The following is a 25397-nucleotide window of genomic DNA, read 5'->3' as shown; positions in this document are numbered from 1 at the left end:
AAAGGACTGCCCACTTGTCCACTTGTTTCATATTAAGGCACATTTTTTCATAAAATGACCATATATTTATGACCAAACTAGACTTTAGTCTTTAATTAATTATAGATTAGTATTCTAACTAGGTAAAAAATTAGTTATATTTGTAACGACCCGCCATTTTAGGGTACAATAAATATGGCGTTCGCTAACTAGGTAGACATAAATGCACAAGGATCATAGGCTAGGGTTTCATCTAAAGGGATTTAGCCAAAGCATTTAATGAACAGTTTACTAGAAGAAAAATAATGCCTTAGTAGTGGAATCCAAAAAGACTATCACAATAAATACTTATCAAAGTTTCCAAAGACAATTCCAACTGTTCCATATCCCAAAATATTCCCACGAAATAACATAGTTTAACCCAACCAAAAGATCACAAATTTCATAGTATAGCGGAAGCGACCAAGAGAAGTGAAGCTATGTATGAAGACACAACGACACTTATAGTTTCAACATATCGTATTCATTATTTTTCCTCTGCTCTGCTCAACACCGCCGCCCGCTCATCACCGCTCAACCCGCACATAGGGAAAACACATGCAGGGCTGAGTACGTAAAATCATACTCAGTGGGCTCATTGCCGAAAACAGTTTTTATCAAATATAATTATCCATGCCATTTTCCAAGTGTCCATCGGGGTTTTAACTTTAGAAAGACCCGAGGCACCAAAATATATCATTTCTCAAATATCACGGTCGCGCAACCATTTTTCTCATTCTCATCGACGTTTACCATATCCTCATTCTACATGACAAGGACTGCGGCCGCAATCCAGGTCACTAGGCCGGCCCGTACGCCATAAAGCTCCTAAGACCCTTGAAAACGTTGATTACAAAATTATGGTTGTCAATCCTAACACGTAACTCCATAAAGCTCCTAAGACCCTTGAAAATTCCTCACTCTCAATTAACAGTGCCGTTTTAAGGAAAGCTAACTGTAGCATCTACTAAGTGAATCTAACTCGCTAGAACTCTCTCACAGTTATGAAGCAGGCTATATTAAATCATACAAGATTGTGTCACTCAATCATGCAGCATCAAAACTACTTAGGGAAGAAACAAAGTAAAAACAAAATGGATATTAACTAGAAAATTGAAATTGTATAACCAAAGTCGTTACTAACACATCCCTAGAATCCTATGAGTTTAGTTACACATAATGAAATAAGCTAAACACATAGATTGAAGGGAAAACAATTTGAACATAAAACTAAAGCAAATAAAACCCGTAGGTTGAATCCTTGTCGTTCTTGATGTTCTTGAAATCCTTCTTCAACTCATTGCACAAGTGATGTACTCTAGCTTCTGATCTCTATGAATTATTTTGCAAGTAGAACCTCTCTCTTTTGATGAAGCTTGAGGTCTTATTTATAGGGGAAAGCCATTCCTTATTATAAAAGGAAAAGATCTTCAAAATATGGTAAATCTTGGAGCGAATCTAGGGCATCTCGGATTCGCCGCCTTTCTCCGGTGGGCCGCCGCACCTTGGCCGGCGGTCGCCGCGTTGGAGTCCAGAGAGTCAGACTCTCGCGGCGGACCGCCGCATGACTTCCGGCAGTCGCCGAGCAAGACTTCTCTTCCAAGTGTATTTTTCCGAGGCGGACCGCGGCACTGCATTGCCCGTCGGGCGCTGTACAACATCGCGGCGATCGCCGGTCGCCGTCTGACTCCAGATTTCCAGACTTTGCATTTTGGCTCCCTTTTTCGGCTCAATTATGCACATTTATAAAAAAAAAACACGTAAAAATACCAAAAAAAAATGTAAATAATGGACGTGTTGAGTGACTTTGACATAAAAAAATGGACCAAATAATGGCTTTAAAATAGTGCAAAATCCGAGCGTATCAGTTAGCTTGATCTATCTCTTTCTATTACTTATCTTTAATGAAAAGGTAAAAACTCCTTAAAATTATATGATATCTTCTCATTTACCTTTCTTCTTGAACAATAAATTTTTATGAAAATAAATAAATTTTTCCTCGTGTTTTGTGTTTTACTTTGATCAATTTTGTCATACTTTTTAATTATATTTAAAAGAATATTTTTAATAATAGTTAGAGTTTTTAATTAAGGAATAAAAAAATATAATTAAAACTTAAATTTGGTCAAAATCGGATTTAAATTTGTTGACCGTTAGTTTTTAACGGAAATGTTAACAGTGGACCAAAATGATCAAATTTCCATATGTTCAGGACCACAAAATCCAAAAGATAATGTTTATGACCAAAAATATAAAATGGCTATATGTTCATGACCAATTTTGACCTTTACTATAAAATAAAATTGATATATTTATATGAATTAATAAAGTAATGGAGGGTTACAAAAATATACTCATATGAATCAATCAATGAGGGGTATAACAAAATGAGGAGATAAATAAAAATCTAAAGCGCAACTTATATTTTTATTCTAACTTGTAAGGCTGCCAACGTCTAGAAATTACTCTAGACCACTGTTCCTTCTAAGAATAAGCAAAATACATACATCATATTATTTTATATATTGTTGCAGTTGATCCAGATTTAAAATCATTTGACGATATTGGAAGAGTAATTATATCGAAGTGTGAAGGATTACCATTATCAATTTGTGTTATCGGAGGGATTTTACGTAAAAAAGTACACACTTTACCAGAATGGAGAAAGGTAAATCTGAACATGGAATTGAATTTGAGGTTTGGAGAAGGTGTTGAAAAATATACAAGAGTAAATCAGGTGTTGGACTTGAGCTATGACGCCTTACCTTATTATTTGAAACCATGCTTCCTTTATTTAGCATGTTTTCCCGAAGATCACAAGATTGAAACAGAGAGATTGTATTTAATGTGGATGGCGGAAGGCTTCATTTCATACCAAGATAAAGGACCTAACGACACTCTAAGACATGTGGCCCAAAGATATCTAACAGAACTTGTTATGAGGTGTATGGTCCAACTCCATGAAGATGAGATCTACTCTCCACATGACAAGTTTGATTCGTGTGGGCTTCATGATTTACTGAATGATCTATGCTCTGCTAAAGCTGAAGAAGAAAAGTTTCTAAAGTGCATAGATGCTTCTAAATATCTAACCGATATTCTTTCACCAACTGAAACAAGTTTAGTAATACCTCTTATCTGTTGGCAATTCCATAAGCAGATTAGCTATAAGTTGTGACTTCAAGAATGTATCAAGTATAGATGGTTTAGAGGAAGTTGAAGGTCTTACATCTTTTATGCTTCTCCAAAAGTCTTTTGGTATACCATACATTGGCTTCAAAGAGAATACAATTGACTTTAAGATGTCGCAATACTTGAGAATATTTGTGGCAGACTCTAGTGTGTTTGAAGGGGGAATGTTACCAAGCAAGTTGGGTGAACTAATTCAGGGGTTCTAATGTAAGTGAGCTACCAAAATCTGTATGCAGCCTGCCATACTTGCAGACCTTAGATTCGCAAGTATCATGGAAGACTGTTATTAGATTGCCAAATATGATTTGGAAGATGAAAAGGCTAAAGAATTTGTTTCTCTATCCCAATATAGAAGTGATTGGAGGGGAGAAACTAAGACTAGATGGGCTAGTGCAGTTGGAGACATTATAATACATCGCAAGTGAGACTTGTTGCATTGCGGATAACCCCAAGTTGATCAGTCTACAAAGTCTACATGTTAGAGTCATGGAGACATGCAATATGAGGGGTGAAGTGGCTCTCTAGTACGACGACGTTTTGGAGCTGGGATTGGCCGAGCATCTGAAGATGCTGCGTCTGCGGTGGAGACGCGGTGGCGGCAGAGGGGGGCGGATTTGACGGTGGTGTGAGATGTGAGTGTTTTGAGGGAGAGAATGCAAGTCGACATTTTTCTTCCAAGTTAATTTGATTTTGGGAAAGAGAAGTGTGATAAAGGGGAAAAAATGGGGGAAGAGTGATACGAATAATATTGTGTTCGAATAGTTGTTGTTGGGCATGCCCATGCACAAGTAGAGATTTCAATTGGGTCAGCGTTAATAGATTTGCAAACGAATCGGATAAGGGTTAATAAAGCTGTAATTTGCCAGGTTAAAAATTTTTAAGCCTAACTCTGGTCGTTCGGGTTTCGGACTAATATATTTTTAATCTTAAAGATAAGTATAGACATTGAACAAAATCAATAATATAAATAAAAATGCATCGAGTATCAATTTAAAAAAAATAGGTTTTGGAGTATTTGTGCGTTTAGTTTGTGACAGTTTATACTGTTCGTCCACTTGTTTCATGTTTTTGATAGAATGACCATATGTTTATGACTAAATTGGACTTTAATCGTTAATTAATTATAGATTAGTATTCTAATTAGATTAAAAATTAGTTAATTAGCATTGACTGTTAATTTTGTGACAATGACTTTCAAAACGGACCATTTTAGGACCATTTTCATTTGTTCAGCATTCACAAATTGTGAAACGCGATCAACACTCAAAAGAAAAACAAAAAAGAACGAAGACACCAAGAAATACGTGGTTCAGCCGAAGCCTACATCCACGGACGAAGGAAAGGTTTTGTGTATTGAATCGATACAAACTGGCTGGATTACAAGATCGCATCTAAGATAGATTACAATCGACGAAGAACATTCATCTCTCATGTGAATTTCTGCTCTCATCTTATCAAGATCAAAACTCCCTCACTCATAGATGAAACTCTCCTTTCTCCTCTCTGTAATCTCTCGCTACTTTGTTGCTTCTGCATCGCACACTCTCCTCTTATATCAGTGTGTGCGTGCGTGCAGTTACTTGCTGAGATCTCTCCTCAGCTCACTTGGAGCTTGAGCGGTTGTAACTATCGAAACCAGCTGTGTAACTAACTTCAAACCCCAGCCTCCAACAGCTAGTTTTTCAAACCCTCGGTCTCTCCTTTATTTTATTTGATCAGCCATAAGCTAACACAAATCAAAACTTAAATGTTATGGATCAAATTCGTAAAATGACCATATGTGTAAAACCAAAAATGTCCTCTACTCTAAACCTATATAAAAATAAGACTGACCCTCCTCTAACGCGTTCAACTCACTTTTACTACATATCTTAAAATTCATATTTGGTCAAACTTGGTCTTATATCGGTGGACAAAAGGAGTACTAAAATTTGTGCCGCTCTCCTTGACCCAATTCCATATTCTCTAAAATTTAACCATAGTCCTTCAAACAATGGACCGAGAAAGCCATGGTCTTCTTTAATCCCAATCTTCAAACACAAATCTCTTTTGCCTCTCTTTTCCTAAATTTGTAATACCTTCAATTTCTTTCCTTGGTATTTTCCAAACTGATTCAAATAAAATATTTTTATTAATATCTTATTTTACGTGGGCAACCATGATACATTTTATGATATTTTAAATCACTTTTTAAATTTATAACTTGTAGGATAAAAAGTCATTTTGAAACCCACATTGATTTAATTGTGTCAAGTATGATAAAAAATGCTCATAAGTTAGTCAAATATAGTGATAGACATGACGTGGGAAATATCAAACAAAATGCAAAGCTTATGATATTATAGATCAATTTCAAAGTTTATAGAAAATACCAAATTTTAGTCAAAGTTTATGATTTTAAGGACCAATATCCCTTTAATTAAATGAAATACGATATTTAGGTTGGATCTACATAATAATGTGCTTGGCATTTTGTCCAAAGGTAAGAAATTAGAGACTTTTCAAAAAGAAGGTTTTCAATAGATTGGATGCCCTTTAGAAAACATTATTGGAGATTTTCTATGACGAAAGAGAAGTTAAAACCAATCCAACTTGTCACTTGAATTATTGAAACTAGTATGCGTTCCCACAAACGTTGTTATAGCTATCACAAATAAATGATTACAAGATATGAAGTATGCGTTCTAGAATCAATGGACCTACAACGCCGAATACAGAAATCCAATTTCATTATCACATTGTAAGTGTGTGGTGGATCTTCGCATTGCTAATTTACTGATCAAAAGCAAGAAGAGAGAAAAGAGAGAAAAAGTAGGATGGCAGAATCTGTTGCAAACGCGTCTCTGGAAACCCTTCATGATTTGCTGGTTGAAGAAACCAAGTTTTTGCTCGGTGTGGGCGCTGATGTTGAGAAAGTTAAACGAGATCTGGAAAGTGTACATGCCTTGTTGGTGAAAGCTGATAGAGATAGACGTGATTCTCCAACTCTAAAGCCCTACATATCTCAACTCAAAAATTTGGCTGAAAAAGCTGAGAATCTGCTTGAAAAGTATGCCGTTGAAGTTCAATCCAAAAGAGGGTTGAGGAGCCTCAAGGACAAATTTCAAAGGTACTTTTGCATCATGTGTGAGTGTTACAGTGTCCACGAAGTTGGGAAGGAGGCTTGCGACATTATACCTGCCCTGGACCAACTCACTAAAGAGTTAAAGTCAGAGTTGGATCAACAAGGCTCATCATCTCATTCCAAGCAGGAAGCTGAGCAGCAGCGGATGTTGAGGCAGACGTATGGTCATGAGGTTGAGCCTCATTTCGTGGGCATGGAGAGAGATATCGAGCTTTTGGTCTCAAAGGTGAAGGATGAAAAGAGGCAGCAGCGAGTGGTGAAGATATATGGGATGGGTGGTCTCGGAAAAACTACTCTCGCTAGAAAGGTCTACAACCACAAAGACCTCCAATCTTATGCTCGAGCATGGGTTTGCATCACCCAACAGTTTCAACCAAAGGCCGTTTTCGGTGATATTTTGAAACAACTTGATAGCAACGTCCAACAGAGTCAGATTGATGGCATGCAAGAGGCCGAGTTGGTGACAAGAATTCATAGTTTTTCCAATGGGAGGAAATGTTTGGTGGTGATTGATGATATTTGGAAAAATGATGATTGGGAGATCATAAAGCAAGCTTTTCCGGTGAATTGTAATGTCATTCTCACCACTCGCTCCCAGAGTATTGCTAATCAAGAATCCGAACCTCACAGGTTGAACTTTCTTACAGAAGATGAAGGTTGGGCTTTACTTCAAAAAGTAGCAAATTTATCTCCAGGTCAGAAGTTTAACTCTCTTATGTCTTTGATGTTATAATTGTGTAATTAGAGCGTGTCATCTAAATACAACATTTCTGAATATGTTTGCAGGTCGCTTTATAGTAAAATTATTTTCCAATACAGAATGTATAACTCATTCGATTTTTTATATTAAAATTATCAATGTAAAGACATAACTTTATTAATTGTCTTGTGTTGATATACTTATGTCATTGTGTTGATATTTAAATTTACATGTTGTATTGATAAAATTATGTCTTTGTGTTGTTAATTTTAATATACAGAATTGAAAGTTATGCGTTAAATTAGTTATTATTTGATCATAACTCTATTTTTGGCTGGTTTATGTTTTCTTTAATTTGTGTTATTCTATTAGAAATATAGAGTACTGTAACTAACTTCTTCGGATTTTTGGATTAAGTACAAGCATTTTGGACTTTCGCAATTAGATTTATGATTAGATTATATTTTTTGATTATTTCGGATTATGCATAAATTCAATAAGATATCCAAAATTCCAAATGCATGCTATTTAAAATCTTTCTGAATTATTTTGGATTATGCATAAATTCAATATGATGTCCAAATACATGCCCCTATTTAATAGAAAAAAAAAAATCTATAATCAAGATATACCAAGGTGGCAATGTGATGTGATATAAATCATTAAGTTGGAAGAGAGATAAAAATAATCTAGTGCACTCCATTCATTTTAATTTGATGAATTGTACTACTCCGTGTTGTAAGAATAAATTGAATATCTGCATCTTATTACTTTTTCTTTTTTGGGTGTATTGTGACCGTTGGCACAGGTTTAAAATCTTTAGAAGTTGTTGGAAGAGAAATTGTATCAAAGTGTGAAGGGTTACCACTGTCAATTTGTGTTATTGGAGGGATTTTGCGCTCAAAAGATAACGATTTACCGGAATGGAAAAAGGTAAATGCGAACATGGAATCGTATTTAAGGCATGGAGAAGGTGTTGAAGAATACAAAAGAGTAAAACAAGTGCTAGAGTTAAGCTATGATGCCTTGCCTTATTACTTGAAGCCATGCTTCCTCTATTTAGCATGTTTTCCCGAGGATCACGATATTGATTTAGAGAAATTGTATCTATTGTGGATGGCGGAAGGCTTCATTTCATACCAAGATAAAGGACCTAACGAGACTCTAAGAGATGTGGCTCAAAGATATCTAACAGAGCTTGGTATGAGGTGTATGGTTCAACTCTATAAAGCTTATTACTACTCTTCACTAAACAAGTTCGATACATGTGGGCTTCATGATTTGATGCATGAACTCTGCTCTTCTAAAGCTGAAGAAGAAAAGTTTCTAAAGCGCATTGATGCTTCTAAATATCTGACCGATATTCTTTCACCAACTCAAACAAGGTTAGTAATACCTCCATCCATTGGCAATTCCAAAAACAGATTAGCCATCAGTTGTGACTTCGAGTGTGAAGTGTCAGGTATAAGTGGGTTAGAGCAAGTTAAAGGTCTTAGATCATTTATACTTTTCCAAAAAGATTCATCTTCTCCAACCATTGGCTTCAAAGAGACTACGATTAACTTTAAGATGTCGCAATACTTGAGAATATTTGTGGTAGAAGGTTGTGAGTTTGAAGAGGGAAAGTTACCAATCAAGGTGGGTGAACTTATTCATTTAAGATACTTGAGTTTGCATTACTCTAAGGTGGGTGAGCTACCAAAGTCTATATGCAACATGCCATACCTGCAGACCTTAGATTTGAGAGTCTCGAATTTAATTAGATTGCCAAATGTGATTTGTAAGATGAAAAGACTAAAGCATCTGTTGTTTCGCCCATCTTTTGACATAGATGTAATTGTAGGGCAGAACATAGAAGTAATTGGAGGGCAGAAACTAAGACTAGATGGGCTACAAGAGTTGGAGACATTAGAATGGATCGACAGTGAGACAACTTGCATTGCAGATATCCCCAAATTGATTAGTCTACAGAGTCTATGTGCTAGTGTTTGGGATGCGGATAGCTTGTCAATTGTGTTGAGCAACAGAAATAGCCAATTACGTGAGACTCGTCTTATGGTTAAGTCATGTGATCTAAGTTCAGAGAAAGATATGGAGGTTTTAAATGAGGGGTTGATGTCTCCATCGTTGGTTACTTTGGGAATGTCTGAATGCAATATGAGTGGCGGTTTTCCATACCACAAACAAGGGATGTGTCAGAATTTAGTAACTTTGGAACTATATTACTGCAAGGGTAAGGTAGACGTGGAGGAGTTTGGCAAGTATCCCATGTTGCAACTGCTAACTTTACATAACTTCATCAAGTTGGCAGAAACAATAACTTTCCGTTCAAATTCATTTCCACAACTCAAGTTCCTTGAATTAGACAAGTTGCCAGATTTAAAGAAATTGGAAGTGGAAAAAGGAGCAATGCCAAAACTTACTTCCTTGTACATCGAAAGGTGCTGCAATTTGGAGAAGGTTCCAGATGGTGTGAGATTATCCTCCTCTCTTCGACAGATAAAAATTATTAATATGCCAAGAGAATTTTCAGAGAGAGTAAAGGAAGAAGATTATGGGCCATTTGTCGAGAAAATAATATATTAGGATCCGTTCTATGAGATGAATATATTTGCGAAGAAGATTCTTGGCCGCAAGCTGAGAATTTAGGAGCAAGTGCCTGATGTTTTTGGAGGTAATAAATTTGTGACCATACATTATTAATTATATAATATATATATTGGCTAGGGAAGTTGTTTCTCTTTTGTGTTTTCTATATAACTAACTGCAATATATATATACATAATGATCTTGACCTTGTGCTATTTCTAATTTCTTTATCGGATGATCACTTTCCGGTCCAACAGAGCTTTGATTTCTTATTACTATTAATTATTACTCTCGTATTAATAATTAGGCTCTCCAGCGCACCTCCACGACCAACACCTGAGCCACCTACATCGGCTCCAACACATCCGCACCGCAACCGACATCCACATCATATGCTCCAAGATTATGTTTAGCTATTTCTTTATAGAGTTGAGTCTATTTTAAGTCTTGTTATCGAGTCGGTTCTTATTTTCATCCAGGTTTTCTTTGTGGTTCTTTCCCGGATCAGATTATGAGAGTCGAACCACATAGGTTTAGGTCTGTTTTTCCATTGTAAGTTGAGCAATACCAACTTATCTTTTCTGGCCTGTATCATATATCTTTGTGATATTTTATCAATTTGTTTTCTTGTAGTACAACTTATAATTCTCTCTTTTCAAATGCCCACAATTGAATGTTGGTGGATTTGTTTTTATTTTGACCAACAAATGCTATTATTGTTATAGTATAATATAGTTTTTGTGGACGTATGAAGTAATATTTATTGACTCTTTCTGTTCTTTCAAGATAAATGTTAAATTGAGATCTGAAATAACCAGGGACGAGTAATTGGAATGTTTATTGACTCGTACGTGCATTACTTGTGCTATTTCTTTGTATTTTTGCAAAAAAATTTATGTACTCGAGTAGTCGAATATCTTCATGATATTCTTTTAGGGTGTCTCCTACGGCGCCCTTCCCGTTCGCCCGTCGGGGAAGGGCGACCCGACGGGCGCCATAGTGGGCGGGAAGGGCGCCCACGCCCCTCCCGAGTGCCCCTGCGAAGAGCTCGCCCCTCCCGTCGACGGGCGAGTGGACGGGCGCCACTGTGGCGAAGGTCGCCCGTCCACTCGCCCGTCCGACATTTTTAATTTTTTTTTTTTTTTTTTTTTTTTTTTTTAATAAATAATAAACTCTATAAATAGGGCTCCCACAAATTCATTTCATTCATCCCACTTGTGTTAACAAGTTTCTCTCTCTACACTTTTCATTTCTACTACAATGGAGTACAACAGAAACTCCCCCACCACGAGCGGAGGGAACACACCCTCGATTCCCATCGGCGCGGAGGGAAATTTTGCGGGGATGAATCCCCAAACGGGGATGAATCCCCAGATGGCGGGGATGGGCGGTATGCCGACGATGACTCCCCAAATGTTCTACAATATGTACACTTGGATGAGTCAAATGGGTCAGATGATGCTGGGGGCAGCGGGTATGCCGGCAAATATGCCGGGGATGGGTGGGACTGCGGGGATGGGCGGTATGCCGCCAAATATGGCGGGAATGGGTGTGACTATGCCAGGGGCAGCGGGGATGGGCGGTATGCCGCCAAATATGGCTGGGGTGGGTGTGACTATGCCAGGGGCAGCGGGGATGGGCGGTATGCCGCCAAATATGGCGGGGGTGGGAGGGATGGTGCCCGGGGCAGTGGGGATAGGCGGTACGCCGCCAAATATGTCGGTGAGTGGGTCGATGCAGCACAGGAGCCCGAGGACGCCGGGGGAATCTGTCTATCGGCCATATATAGATTTGTTGGCCGATGACTCCCCTTCTTCTGTTCCGGAGACTCAGTACGCCGGCATCGAGACTTTCTCTTTTGAGGATCTAGGGCTATCGCCGATCCGTGAGACTCCCCAGGAGGAGGCGGGGCCTGTAAGGCCCCGGAGAAAAAGTAAGGCCACGGCCAGGAGCGCGGGTAGGGGCAAGAGCAAAGTCCCGAGCTCTTCTTCACACACGGGGATGGGAGGGGAGGAGGGTGTGGATGAGACTGAGCGGAGGACGATCTGGACCGTGTGGAAAAATGCCGCGCTTGCGAAGGCATGGGTCGGTGTTGTAGAGGATCCCTACATCGGAGCGAACCAGTATGTTGACCGAATGTGGCATCGCATCAGTGCCGCCTACTGCGCCAACAAACCGCCTGGGGCGAAGCCTCGCACCCCCGAGATATGCCGAAAACAGTGGCTCCGGTTGAGGCCTAAGCTCAGTCGTTTTGCCGCAATCTACCAAAACAACATGCGCATGGTAAGTAGCGGCATGTCTGAGGATGATGTGTGGAGACAATCCTTAGTCCAGTACCCCAGCAAAGACTTGGGGATCAAAGAGTTTGACCAGTGGGAGGCATTTCTCATGATCAAGGACTCGCAAAAGTTTGCGGTTGGCGTCGAATCGGGCTGGAAGCGGACAAAGATCAACTCTTCCGGTGAGTACAGCAGCAGTGCTGGTTCGCACGAGCTCCCCGAAGCCGAGGAAGTGGCCCCGCTACCACGAACAGACTCTCGCCGTCGTCGTCGTCCGATTGGGCAACAGGCTGCGCAACGGATGGCGAGGGGAAGCGGCAGCGGCAGCGGGTCGTTCGAGGTCGAATCGGAGGTCCCCGCCGGGGAAGATGACAACAGCCTCGCCCGCGCATCGCAAACGAAGACCCTGATGCAGGTCACTTTGAAGTGGTATAACACGCACGATCCAGTCTTGAGAAGGCTGTGCAAGGAGATGGTCGACCGATGTCGGCGCGATTTAGGGATGCCACCCATTGATGATGATGGCGTCGAGATCGGGGGCGGGGACGTCGGAGGTGGCAGCGGCACGGGCGACGGGGACGAGGATGAGGAGGAGGAGTGAAAGCCGAGGGGATTTTACTATGTTTTTACTATGTTTTTTTACTATGTTTTTTTTTAAAATTATGTAATTTAATGTTATTTTCGTATTTCCCGTTCGTATTCGTGACGAATTTTATTTCCGTGAATTTACATTTTATTTTCGTGAATTTAAATTTTAATTGTGAATTAATTTAATTATGGGAAGGGCTAGTGGAAGGGCGGGTGGGAAGGGCGAGTGCAGTGGGAAGGGCGGGTGATGTGGCAGTGGAATGGGAAGGGCGACTGCTGACGTGGCATGCAGTTTGTGTGGGAAGGGCGAGTGGAAGGGCGAGTGGGAGGGGCGCCACCGGAGATAACCTTAACTCTTTTCTTGTACAACTTAAAAGTTTTTGTATTAAATACTCGCAATCAAAAACTATGCTACCAAGAAATATGGTAAAGGTAAAACCAAGAGTAGACACTCAGAATAGTTAGATAAAATGAAGAAACCAAAGCTTACAATTTTCGAAAATCATAAGCCTATTTAGAATCTTCATTCCTCGAGATAAACAATAGCTTGTAGCATCAAACACAAACACAAACACAAACACAAACAGCTCAAAAATGCACTTTCAATCACACAAAATGTTGAAGCTAAGTTGTCAATATACCATACTGCTCAAAAAGGCAGCACCAATTGTAAATGTGATAACTTCATCCTATTATTACTACGAAATTCTAAATTTCACACAAATGTTGGTACATGAGTTGTGCATATTATCGATATTCCTTCAAAATACTCAAACTAAGGATAATATGGATATCTAGACACACTTGCAGCTCCAATTTTGACTAAAATATCATGAAAAATTCCCAAAAAATGAAGTGAAATACAGGCATCTAGGCAATCCATCATCCAAACAGTTCCATCCTTGTTCCATCAAGTCACTTGCTTATATCAGTTCTGAACAGCATATAAGGAAAAACAAACGAAAGCAAAAACTAAACACTCTTCGACAGATGATAATTACTATGCCAAGAGAATTCACAGAGAGAGTAAATGTAGAAGATTATGGGCCACTTGTCGATATTCGAATAAGAAGGATGAGGCTAATTAGGTGGTAATGAAATTTTTAGCTTACATACATTATTCATTTGACATTTTTAATATAATGTGTTGATTAGGTAGAAAGTAGCATATTAGTAGTATTTGATTATACATATGATCTTGACCTTAATTGCGCTATTTCTTTATCAGAAGAAAACGTTCTGGTTCAACAACCTAGTGAAGGCTCTCTCAACTGAAGACTTTCTTGAATTTGTTTATATACTCTCATATTCATATGGATCACCACATTTTTATCACACTCCAGTGCACCTCCCGACTCTCCATGACCAACACCCAAGACACCTACATCGGCTCCAACACGCCCGCATCCTAGGTTCTATGATTATGTTCAGTTATTTCCTTATATAGAGTCAAGTCTATTTTAAGTATTGTTATCGAGTCAGTTATTTATTTCCATTTGGGTTTCCTTTGTGGTTCTTTCCCGGATCAAATTATGAGCGCCGAACCACATAGGATTGGGTTTGTTTTTCCATTATATTTGAGTCTTGTTATTTCTATTATTTCAATTAAGTAATAAGACCTCATCTTTTTCAAACCCAGAACTAACTTCTTCCTCCATGTCAAGACCTGTATTACATATACTCATGATATTCTATCGGTTCATTTTCTTGTATTATAAAGAGTGTTCTTGAATACAGAATACGGCATGAAGAACAGAATGGTACAGAATACAGAGTCCAATAACGGCTATTGCAAACAAAGCGTTCCAGCTTGGACGATTCATTAACAACAAACCCTCACTCTTAGTACTTGGACAGTAAATGATGCTACAAACAAAGATGGAAATTTGTTTCTTAAGTTAGTAGTAGAGTATTTAGAATCAAACACTATATTGTTTCTTAAGTTAGTAGTAGAGTATTTAGAATCAAACACTATATTGCGAGAAATGTAGTAAAGATAAAACCAAGAGCAGACACAGAATAATTGGATAAAATGAAGAAACCAAAGCTACAATTTTCAAAAAACATAAGCCTATTTAGAATCCTCATTCCTCAATATAAACAATTGCTTATAGACACCAGACAAATCAGCCCATTCTCACAGATTATAGAATGAAAAACAGACATAAACAGAATCAGCTCAAAAATGCATTTTCAATCACATAAAATGCTGAAACTAAGTTATCATCCCACCATACTGCTCAAAAAGGCAGCTCCAATTATCGATGTGCCATTAGCGGCCAGCGTATTATTACTGTGAAATTCTAAATCTCTCACAAATGTTGGTACATTAGTTGTGCCTATTATTTATCTTCCTTGGATTACACAAATTAGAGAATAAGGAAAATATGGATAGATGTCCAGACACACTTGAAGTTCCGATTTGGCAAAAATGTCATGAAGAATTCCCAAGAAATGAAGTGAAATACGGGCATCTAGGCAATCCTTCATTCAAACAGTCCCATCCTTGTTCCACCAAGTCACTTGCTCATATCAGTTCTGAACAAGCATATAAGGAAAAAAAACAAGCAACAACTAAACACAAGATACATAGGCTGAAAAGTTTCGAGAAAAAGGAAAATGGAAAACTATGTTTAAAATTTAAATGTAGAGAACATATCACTCCTGCAATATACTTCTATTAGAAAGGACTCAACCCTCTACAACTAGTTCTTCTAAGTGAACTTTAAACAACTTTCCTAGTATTATACAATCAAGATTTTCAGAGGACTAGAGTTGCAACTAGCCAAATTGATAAATATGCATCTACGGAAACATTGTTGTACCCGTTCAGAAAAATACTAAACAATTACCATTTTCCTAAATATGAAACATCATATAAGTGAAAACGGTCATACAAATAAGGATAATTGTTACATAAGCTTCTTCTTAACGAACATGAAACTCACCTTCATTGTTTTGACTAAGGAACTAGAATAGTTAGAAGAAAACACAAGGCTCAAGCTCAACTAAACCAATGGTTCCTAAAATAATTATCTAATCTGTAATTATGCATCAGCAAAGATTGGAGCATATCCAACTCCTCTTCTTTATGCAAGGGTGGGTTACTATAATAAACACAGCCAGAGGTTAAACTACATTAGCATCGCAACAGGTTCAAGAATCCAAGGTTTTCGAAAAATTGCAAGATTCTCTCTTCTCGTGGCTAACAGTTTGAAGTTACAAACACTAACAAAGCAAAATATATCCCTAGGTATTTGCCCATCTTACTCAGCTAAGATCAGCAGTGGCAATAATACTCACACAGATAAAACTCAAATTCACTACAACATCATTATCAACCGAACCTAAATAGTTAATGATGCATCAGCAGAGACTGGAGAGTGTCCAACTCCTCTGCTTTGTGCCAAGGTTACTATGAAAAAACACAATCAGAGGTTAAACTACATTAGCATCCTAACAGGTTTCAGAATCCAAGGTTTTCGTAAAATTGCAAGATTATCTCTTCTCAAAGATAACTGTTCAAAGCTACAAGCCAAATGTATATTTCTAGGTATTTACCCATCTTACTCAGCTAAGATCAGCAGCAATGCTCAATTGGTAAAACTCAAATACACCCCCAAATCATTCACATTTTACACACACATACACATATACACACAGAGAGAGGCATAATTAAAGGATACACCAAGTACAATCCATGCGCGAAAGCTCCTGCCAAGGCTACGGTGAACAATCGATCCCTCAAAACCGGTTTATGCCGGAGTGAAATCCGAACTGCAGCCAATCAACCGAGAATTAGGGGAAATTACGCCGATCGATTTGTACGGCGCCAAAATACACACAACAACGGGAGAAAATCGACTTACTGAGAGGAAGAACAGGGGCGTAGATCAGAGGAATTAGAATTTTGAACTGAGGACCTCTCTGTTGCCTTCTGACGACGTCGCTTCATGGATAAATTACGGGATTCAGATGAATGCGTATCAAATTGAACGAAATGTGATCGGAGGGGAGATGCAAACTTACTCGGGGCTCGGATCAGACGGCGGCGGAGCCATGACTACCTCTGGCTGGCCGTGAATTGGTATCGGAGATGTGATAGGCGGCGACTATGACTACATCTGTATATGCTGCATCGGCGGTGGAGGCGTGGCATTAGCGGCGGCGGAGGGGGGCGGATTTGAGGGTGGTGTGAGATGTGAGTATTTTGATGGAGAGGGAGAGGTTGAAAATGCATGTCGACATTGTTCTTCCAAGTTAATTTGATTTTGGGAAAGAGATGTGATAAAGGGAAAGAAAGAGAAAATTTCCGAAAAAGGATTAATTTCGCATGCCTTTCGAAAGCAGGGATTAAATTCGTAAACCTTTCAGAATATGGGATCGACGCATTCAAATTTTTCAGTACAAGGGATTTGGGCTTTTTTCTATTTTTTCTTTTCTTTTTTTCTTATTTTTCCTTTCCAACTATTACAGATGGACCAAAATTCCTTCTTCACCGCCTGCCCCCACCTTCCTCTCTACACCACTTGCCTCCACCCTCCTCCTCTCTTAACTGCTTCCACCCTCCCCAGTCACTAATTGCCGAGTGGCTTCTGGCCATTTTATTCAACTCCCAAACTCCAATTGCTATGGTTTCCAAGACTGAAGTAAGATTGTTGTCTTACTTTTACAAAATTAGGGGCCAAATCCGAACAGGCAAATATAAGGAAAATTCATCCACAACAATATTCTACTCTTCAATACAAGCAGTGATTTCCACAATATTTAGTTTATGCTTGTCTTCTTAGCATTGCTTCAATTTAATTATCCATGTTTTCTGGGTTTTAGCAATTTGGTCTTAGATTTTTGTTCTCGTGAAAGGTATACATTGAAAGGGAAGAGGAAGAGGGTGGATAGTTTGGTCAATTCACAAATGATATGAAGGAAATAATTTTAAAAAATAAGAGAAAATTTAGAAAAAAATCAAAATCCCTTATTCTGAAAAATTTGTATGTCTCGATCTCATATTCTGAAAGGTCAGCGAAATTAATCCCTAATTTTGAAAGGCTTGCGAAATTAATCCCTTTTTTCGAAATCTCTCGGAAAGAAAATGGGGAGAGAGAGCCGAGTTTCAGACTAAGGACATGTTTGATAAGTTAGTAATACCAAGATATAGAATTATATATGGACATTTCTAATTATTTGATATCATAGTTAAGCTTAACTCAAAGCTCAATATAAGACCAGGGCCCTATCTAATCTTACCAAAATTATAACATTAACATTGTTTATGTATCCCACCAATTTGTCAAGTTAAGCCATGTTATTTAATATATAATACAAATTTAGATAATTTCTTTTCTATCAAACAACAACGGAAAAAAATCATATCTTTGCATATCTTGACATGAAGCCCGTATTTCTTATCTTGGTTTACATATCTTCTCATATCCTTTTTTTTTTTAATCTCAAAGATATGTGTAGACATCAAACAAAATCAATGATATAAATAAAAATGCATCTGTCCACTTGTTTGGCACATATTTTCATTAAATGACCATCCGTTTATGAACAAAATGGATTTTAAAATTAGATTAGTATTCTAATTATGTCAAAACGGTCTATTTCCGTTTATTCAGGATTCAAAAATTAAAAAAGTAAATGTTATGAACCAAATTCGTAAAATGATCATACGTGTAAGATCAAAAATGAACTTTACTATAAAACTCTATGAAAGTGAGACTCACCTTCCTCTAACCCATTGAACTCACTTTCTATTGACTTAAATTCATATTTGGTCAAACTTAACCTTGGTATGGTAACATAGTTGTGAGAGGTGGAGTATGAAATGTATCAAGGATCCGGATTAGGTGATCCTTTCCGCACATAAGGGGATACTAGTTGACCCAATTCCATATTCTCTAAAATTTAACCTCACTCCTTCAAACTATGAACCGAGAAGCCATACTCTTCTTCAATCCCAATCTTCTAACACAAATCTCTTTAGCCTCTCTTTTTCCTAAATTTGTAGTACCTTCATTTCTTTGCTTGATTTTGAAAAGAGACCACTTGTCTTTGAGAGCACGAGTGAATCACTAGAAGTGAAGGAATGATGTGAGTTTGATGGTTGTTGTCTTTTTATCCGAAATTAGATTTTCAATTTTCATGGTATTCAATGTTATATGTTGGTGGAATTTATTTAATTAGTGACAACCAATTTTAGATGATTCAATAGTATATACTTCCTCCGTCACGAAAAATAGGACACATAGGACACATTGTGAATGACATGAATTTTAATGTGAAATTAGTAAAGTAAAACATATGGGAAAAAAAGATAAGTAGTATTAGTGGAATGTGTGGTCCATATTATAAGTAAAGAGAATAGAATAAAGTAAGAAAGAAGTTGTTGAAAACTTTACTTTTTTAAATTTGCTCTATTTTTCGTGGACGGATGGATTATGCTAAATATTTGCGGTTGAGATTTTGTTATCTTGATTTTTCTCTTTCTTTTACCTTCTTTTAATGAAAAGGTAAAAAACTCCTTAGAATTATATGATATCTTCTCATTTACCTTTCCTTTTGAATAATAAATTTTTATGAAAAAAAGATATATACGATAGTTATTACTCCCTTCGTTCGTGAAATTTTATCCAGTTTTGTCATTTCGGTCCGTCCGTGAAATGTTGTTCACTTTGCTTTTTATTTCACTTTTGGTAAATGGACCATATTTTCCACCAACTCATTACACTCACATTCTATTATAAAATCAATATAAAAATGTGGGACCTACACATTCCACTAACTTTTTCCACCAATTTTTCTTCTCATTTCTTAAAACCCATGTCGAGTCAAACATGGACAACATTTCACGGACGGAGGGAGTAATATTTATAATTCTCTTATAATTTACCTCTCCTTTTGGATATGCCACTTAGTTAATATAATACTACCAGGGGCGGAGCTACGGTGGGGCATGGGGGCCTTGGGCGCCCCAGCCATTTGAACTTTAACTATAATATATATTCGAAAAATGGGAAGAGATAGCCGGCCGGTCGGCTGGATGGTGCGAACAAAGTTTGGTGATATCCTAAGAAAAATGGCAGCAACTGATTAATAGAATATTTCTAGATAAATTAGCATTGATTTTGATTTCAGATTTTAGATCATTTTGAAACGAATAATATTGTCTTTGAATAGTTGTTGTTGGTAGGGAAGTCAATCGGGCAGGCCCAGCGAGTTTCAGGTCAACCTTATTCGGGTTACGGATTAATCGGGTAGGGGGCAAATCGGACTGTGATTTTTTCGGGTTATAAAAGTTCAACCCTAACCCTAAAAGCTCGGGTTTCGGGCTAGCCCAACGGGTTTCGATGAAATTGACATGCGATCAATCCAATAAATAATGATAAAAATTAGCTAATTTATAAATATAAAATATTTAATTGTGATAAATTAGAGATATATGCTTAAACTTAATCATAAACATGATCAATACTAATATTTGAAATTTGTGCAAAATAATATAAACATATTTCAAAAATTTTTAAAGCATGTTATAGAAATTTTAATATTTTTAGTGAATTTAAAGTTTCTAATTTGTTAATCTATTATTATATTGATAGTCATATTTAGTTATGGGATGAGTTTTAAGAAAATGTAAAGAAAAATTGGTTGAATAAATTAGTGGAATATGAGTCTCATTTATGAAGTACTCCCTCCGTCCCTTAAATTTTTTCGCATTTTTTCATTTCCGTCAGTTTCACAAAATTTGTCACATTTCACTTTTTACAATTTTGGTAATGGACTCCATATTCCACGTACTCATTACAACTCACAATTTATTATAACATTAATAAGTACTCCCTTTGTTCCATTAGAAATGAAACGTTTCCTTTTTGGTCTATCCCATTAAAAATGAAACGTTTCTAAAAATGGTAACAATACTCTCTCTACTTTTTCTTCTCTCTTACTTTACTCTCTCTTCATTAACTCACAAAACAACACTACGTAAAATCTCGTGTCGAAAAGCAAATGTTGTATATTTAATGGGACGGAGGGAGTATATAAAAGTATGATTCACTTTACACTAACTCATTCAACCCACTTTTTTTATATTAATTATTGTATGAAAATTAATTATTGCTTTGTATTTAAATTAATTATCGTATGTAAAGGAAATTTCAATTTATATTATCATATGTTTCCATTTTGTTTTAGAATTTTGAAAAATTAGGTAAATTCAAGCCTGTATATTATTAATTTAAAATTATTTAACTAATTTAATTAAATGGAATACGATATTTAGATTAGATCTACATAATAATGTGCTTTACATTTTGTCCAAAGGTAAGAAATTACAGATTTTCAAAAAAGAAGGTTTTCAATAGATTGGATGCCCTTTAGAAAACATTATTGGAGATTTTCTAAAGATAAAGTGACGAAAGAGAAAAGACACCATAAAAAGTGAGAAACCAATCCAACTTTTCACTTGAATTATTGAATCAAGATAAGGTAGTATGGGTTCCCACAACGTGGAATACAGAAATCAAATTTCATTATCACATTGTAAGTGTGTGTGTGGATCTATGCATTGCTAATTTACTGATCAAAAGCATAGCAAAAAAAAAAAAAGAAGAGAGAAAAGAGAAAAGAGAGAAAAATTAGGATGGCAGAATCTGTTGCAAATGCGTCTCTGGAAATCCTTCGTGATTTGCTGGTTGAAGAAACTAAGTTTCTGCTTAGTGTGAGCGGTGATGTTGACAAAGTCAAAGCAGATCTAAGAAGCATCCATGCCTTGTTGATGAGAGCTGACAGAGAGAGACGTGATTCTCCAACTCTAAAGCTTTACATATCTCAACTCCAAGATTTGGCTTTCAAAGCTGAGAATCTGCTCGAAACGTATGCGGTTGAAGTTGAGTCCAAAAGGGAAGAAGGGCGGAGGAGCCTCAAGGATAAATTCAAAAGGTACATTTGCATCATGTGCGAGTGCAGCAGTGTCCACGAGGTTGGGAATGAAGCTCGCCACATAATATCTGCCCTGGCCGAGCTCACTACCAAGTTAGAGTCGGAGTTGGGACAAGAAAGCTCATCTCTCTCGAGGCAGGGAGATGATGAGCGGCAGCGCATGTTGAGGCAGACGTATGGTCATGAGGTTGAGCCTCATTTCGTGGGCATGGAGAGTGACATCAAGCTTTTGGTCTCCAAGGTGAAGGATGAAACGAGGAGGAAACGAGTAGTGAAGATATATGGGATGGGTGGTCTCGGAAAAACTACTCTCGCCAGAAAGGTCTACAACCACAAAGACCTCCAATCTTATGCTCGAGCATGGGTTTGCATCACCCAACAGTTTCTACCTAAGGCTGTTTTTGGTGAGATTTTGAGACAACTTGATAGCAGCGTCCAACAGAGTCAGATTGATGGCATGCAAGAGGCCGAGTTGGTGACAAGAATTCATAGTTTTTCCGAGGGGAAGAAATGTTTGGTGGTGATTGATGATATTTGGAAAAATGATGATTGGGAGATCATAAAGCAAGCTTTTCCGGTGAATTGTAATATTATTCTCACCACTCGCTCCCAGAATATTGCTAATCTAGAATCCGAACCTCACAAGTTGAAGTTTCTTACAGAAGATGAAGGTTGGGTTTTACTTCAAAAAGTAGCAAATTTATCTCCAGGTGCGAAAAGTTTAACTCTCTTCTATCTTCGATGTTATAATTGTGTAATTAGAGCGTGTCATCTAAATATAGCATTACTGAACGCATAACTCTTATGGTTTTTTATTAAAATTATCAATACAAAGATATGCTATAACTTTATTAATTGTCATGTGTTGATATACTTATGTTTTTGTGTTGATATTTAAAATTACATGATGAGTTGATGAATTTCTGTCTTTGTAATTTAATATACTGAACTGAAAAGTTATGCATTAAATTAGTTATTATTTGATCATAACCCTATTTTTGTCTGGTGTATGTTTTCTTTGTGTTATTCTATTAGAAATATAGAGTCTTTTTAAATGAAATGTAACTAACTTTTTCGGATATTTAAAAATTTCATTTTACAAGATATTTCGAATGTGTCGCTGCAGGTTGGATTAAGTACAAGCATTTTGGACTTTTGGAATTAAATTAATGATTAGATTATATTATTTTTGAATTATTTCTGATAATGCATAAATTCAATATGATATCAAAATACATGCCCCTATTTAATAGGAGAAAAAAAAAATCTATAATCAAGATAGACCAATGTGCTAGGAAGAGAGATAAAAAATAATCTAGAGCACTCCATTCATTTTAATTTGATGAATTGTTGATGAATTGTTGATGAATATCTGCATCTTATTTTTTTTTTGTGTGTATTCTGACCGTTGACACAGATTTAAAATCTTTAGAAGATGTTGGAAGAGAAATTGTATCAAAGTGTGACGGGTTACCACTATCAATTTGTGTTATTGGAGGGATTTTGCGCTCAAAAGAATACAATTTACCAAAATGGAAAAAGGTAAATGCGAACTTGGAATCTTATCTAAGGCATGGAGAAGGTGTTGAAGAATATAGAAGAGTAAAACAAGTGTTGGAGTTGAGCTATGATGCCTTGCCTTATTACTTGAAGCCATGCTTCCTCTATTTGGCATGTTTTCCCGAGGATCACAAAATTGATTTAGAGAAATTGTATCTATTGTGGATGGCGGAAGGCTTCATTTCATACCAAGATAAAGGACCTAACGAGACTCTAATATATGTGGCCCAAAGATATCTAACAGAACTTGTTATGAGGTGTATGGTTCAAATCCATAAAGATAGTTCCTACTACTCTTCGATTAACAAGTTTGATAAGTGTGGGCTTCATGATTTGATGCATGATCTCTGCTCTTCTAAAGCTGAAGCTGAAGAAGAAAAGTTTCTAAAGCGCATTGATGCTTCTAAATATCTGACCGACATTCTTTCACAAACACAAAAAAGGTTAGTAATACCTCCATCCATTGGCAATTCCAAAAGCAGATTAGCCATCAGTTGTGACTTCGAGCGTGAAGTGTCAGGTATAGATGGGTTAGAGGAAGTTAAAGGTCTTAGATCGTTTATACTTTTCCGAAAAGATTCATATTTACCAACCATTGGCTTCAAGGAGAGTACGATTGACTTTAAGATGTCGCAATACTTGAGGATATTTGTGGTAGAAGGTTGTGAGTTTGAAGGGGGAAAGTTACCAATCAAGGTGGGTGAACTTATTCATTTAAGATATTTGAGTTTGCATTACTCTAAGGTGGGTGAGCTACCTAAGTCTATATGCAACATGCCATACCTACAGACCTTAGATTTGCGAGTATGGTTCAGTGTTGCTATTAGATTGCCAAATGTGATATGGATGATGAAAAGACTAAAGCATCTGTTTCTCCCATTTCATGGCATAGAAGTGATTGGAGGGGAGAAACTAAGACTAGATGGGCTACGCGAGTTGGAGACGTTAGAACGGATCAAAAGTGAGACAACTTGCATTGCAGATATCCCCAAATTGATTAGTCTACAGAGTCTACATGTTAAAGTTTATGATGAGGATAGCATGTCAATTGTGTTAAGCAACAAAAATAGCCAATTACGTGAGACTCGTCTTGAGGTTAAGTCATGTGATCTAAGTTCAGAGAAAGATATGGAGGTTTTAAGTGAGGGGTTGATGTCTCCATCGTTCGTTACTTTGGAGATGTCTAAATGCAATATGAGTGGTGGTTTTCCATACTACAAACAAGGGATGTGTCAGAAATTAGTAATTTTGAAACTATACAAGTGCAAGGGTAAGGTAGACGTGGAGGAGTTTGGCAAGTATCCCATGTTGCAAGAGCTAACTTTATGGGACTTTGTCAAGATGGCAGAAACAATAACTTTCCGTACAAATTCATTTCCACAACTGAAGCTCCTTGGATTAGGCGAGGTGCAAGATTTAAAGAAATGGGAAGTGGAAAAAGGAGCAATGCCAAAACTTACTTCCTTGTTCATCATAGAGTGCCTCAATTTGGAGAAGGTTCCAGATGGTCTGAGATTCTCCTCCTCTCTTCGACAGATGCATATCGTGAGTATGCCAAGAGAATTTATAGAGAGAGTAAAGGAAGAAGATTATGGGCCATTTGTCGAGAAAATAATATATTAGGGTCCGTTCTATGAGAAGAATAAATTTGTAAAGAAGATTCTTGGCCGTAAGCTGAGAGTTTAGGAGCAAGTGCCTGATGTTTTCGGAGGTAATAAATTTGTGAACATACATTAAAAATTATATAAATATATATATTGGCTAAGTAAGTTGTTTCTCTTGTGTTTTCCATATAACTAACTGCTATATATAATACATAATGATCTTGATCTTGTGCTATTTCTAATTTCTTTATCGGATGATCACTTTCCGGTCCAACAGAGCTTTGATTTCTTATTACTATTAATTATTACTCTCATATTAATAATTAGGCTCTCCAGCGCGACCAACACCTGAGCCACATACATCGGCTCCAACACATCCACATCATATGCTCCAAGATTATGTTTAGTTATTTCTTTATAGGGTTAGTCTATTTTAAGTCTTGTTATCGAGTCGGTTATTATTTTCATCCGGGTTTTCTTTGTGGTTCTTTCCCGGATCAGATTATGAGAGTCGAACCACATAGATTTAGGTCTGTTTTTCCATTACAAAGTTGAGCAATACGTACTCATCTTTTCTGGCCTGTATCATATATCTTTGTGATATTTTATCAATTTGTTTTCTTGTAGTACAACTTATAATTCTCTCTTTTCAAATGCCCACAATTGAATGTTGGTGGATTTGTTTTCTGTGTCCAGCAAATGCTATTATTGTTACACACTATAGTTTTTGTGGACAGATGAAGTAATCTTTCAAGATAAATGTTAAATTGGGATCTGAAATAACCAGGAACGTATAA

At 37.2% G+C, this 25397-nt stretch overlaps 2 protein-coding genes and 1 long non-coding RNA gene across 4 annotated transcripts; 2 read left to right on the top strand and 1 right to left on the bottom strand.

Moving 5' to 3' along the window:
• The first annotated feature begins 5904 nt into the window (after nt 1–5904).
• Nucleotides 5905–10261, top strand: LOC148927062 (disease resistance protein RPP8-like). 2 transcript variants are annotated; one of them, XR_016137765.1, is made up of 3 exons: nt 5906–7029; nt 7843–9708; nt 9931–10261. XR_016137765.1 is itself a non-coding variant. In XM_089070037.1 (2 exons), the coding sequence occupies exons 1-2, from the start codon at nt 6027–6029 to the stop codon at nt 9618–9620; spliced, it is 2781 nt and encodes a 926-aa protein (XP_088926163.1). In that variant the 5' UTR covers nt 5905–6026; the 3' UTR covers nt 9621–10261. The 2 variants fall into 2 exon arrangements, 1 of the variants encoding a protein (XP_088926163.1); XM_089070037.1 differs by having other exon boundaries at nt 5905–7029; nt 7843–10261.
• Nucleotides 10262–14669: 4408 nt separating this feature from the next.
• LOC148927061 (uncharacterized) lies at nt 14670–16728 on the bottom strand. The gene is made up of 4 exons (XR_016128654.1): nt 16520–16728; nt 16360–16439; nt 16177–16267; nt 14670–15028 (listed from the first exon to the last, which is right to left on the bottom strand). It is a non-coding gene; the product is annotated as an uncharacterized LOC148927061 (long non-coding RNA).
• A 4313-nt stretch (nt 16729–21041) lies between these two features.
• On the top strand, nt 21042–25287 carry LOC148927060 (putative disease resistance protein At1g58390). Its single transcript, XM_089056055.1, has 2 exons — nt 21042–22155; nt 22854–25287. Exons 1-2 carry the CDS (start codon nt 21138–21140, stop codon nt 24617–24619), a joined length of 2784 nt encoding a protein of 927 aa, XP_088912181.1. The 5' UTR covers nt 21042–21137; the 3' UTR covers nt 24620–25287.
• Nucleotides 25288–25397: the final 110 nt, after the last annotated feature.

Source organism: Salvia hispanica, chromosome 4, assembly GCF_029641045.1.
Source record: "Salvia hispanica isolate PSC_SH4W2 chromosome 4, Shi_PSC_v1, whole genome shotgun sequence".
Lineage (NCBI taxonomy): Eukaryota > Viridiplantae > Streptophyta > Magnoliopsida > Lamiales > Lamiaceae > Salvia > Salvia hispanica.
The sequence above is the reverse complement of the archived record's forward strand: the minus strand, read 5'-3'. Positions and strand labels throughout refer to the sequence as shown.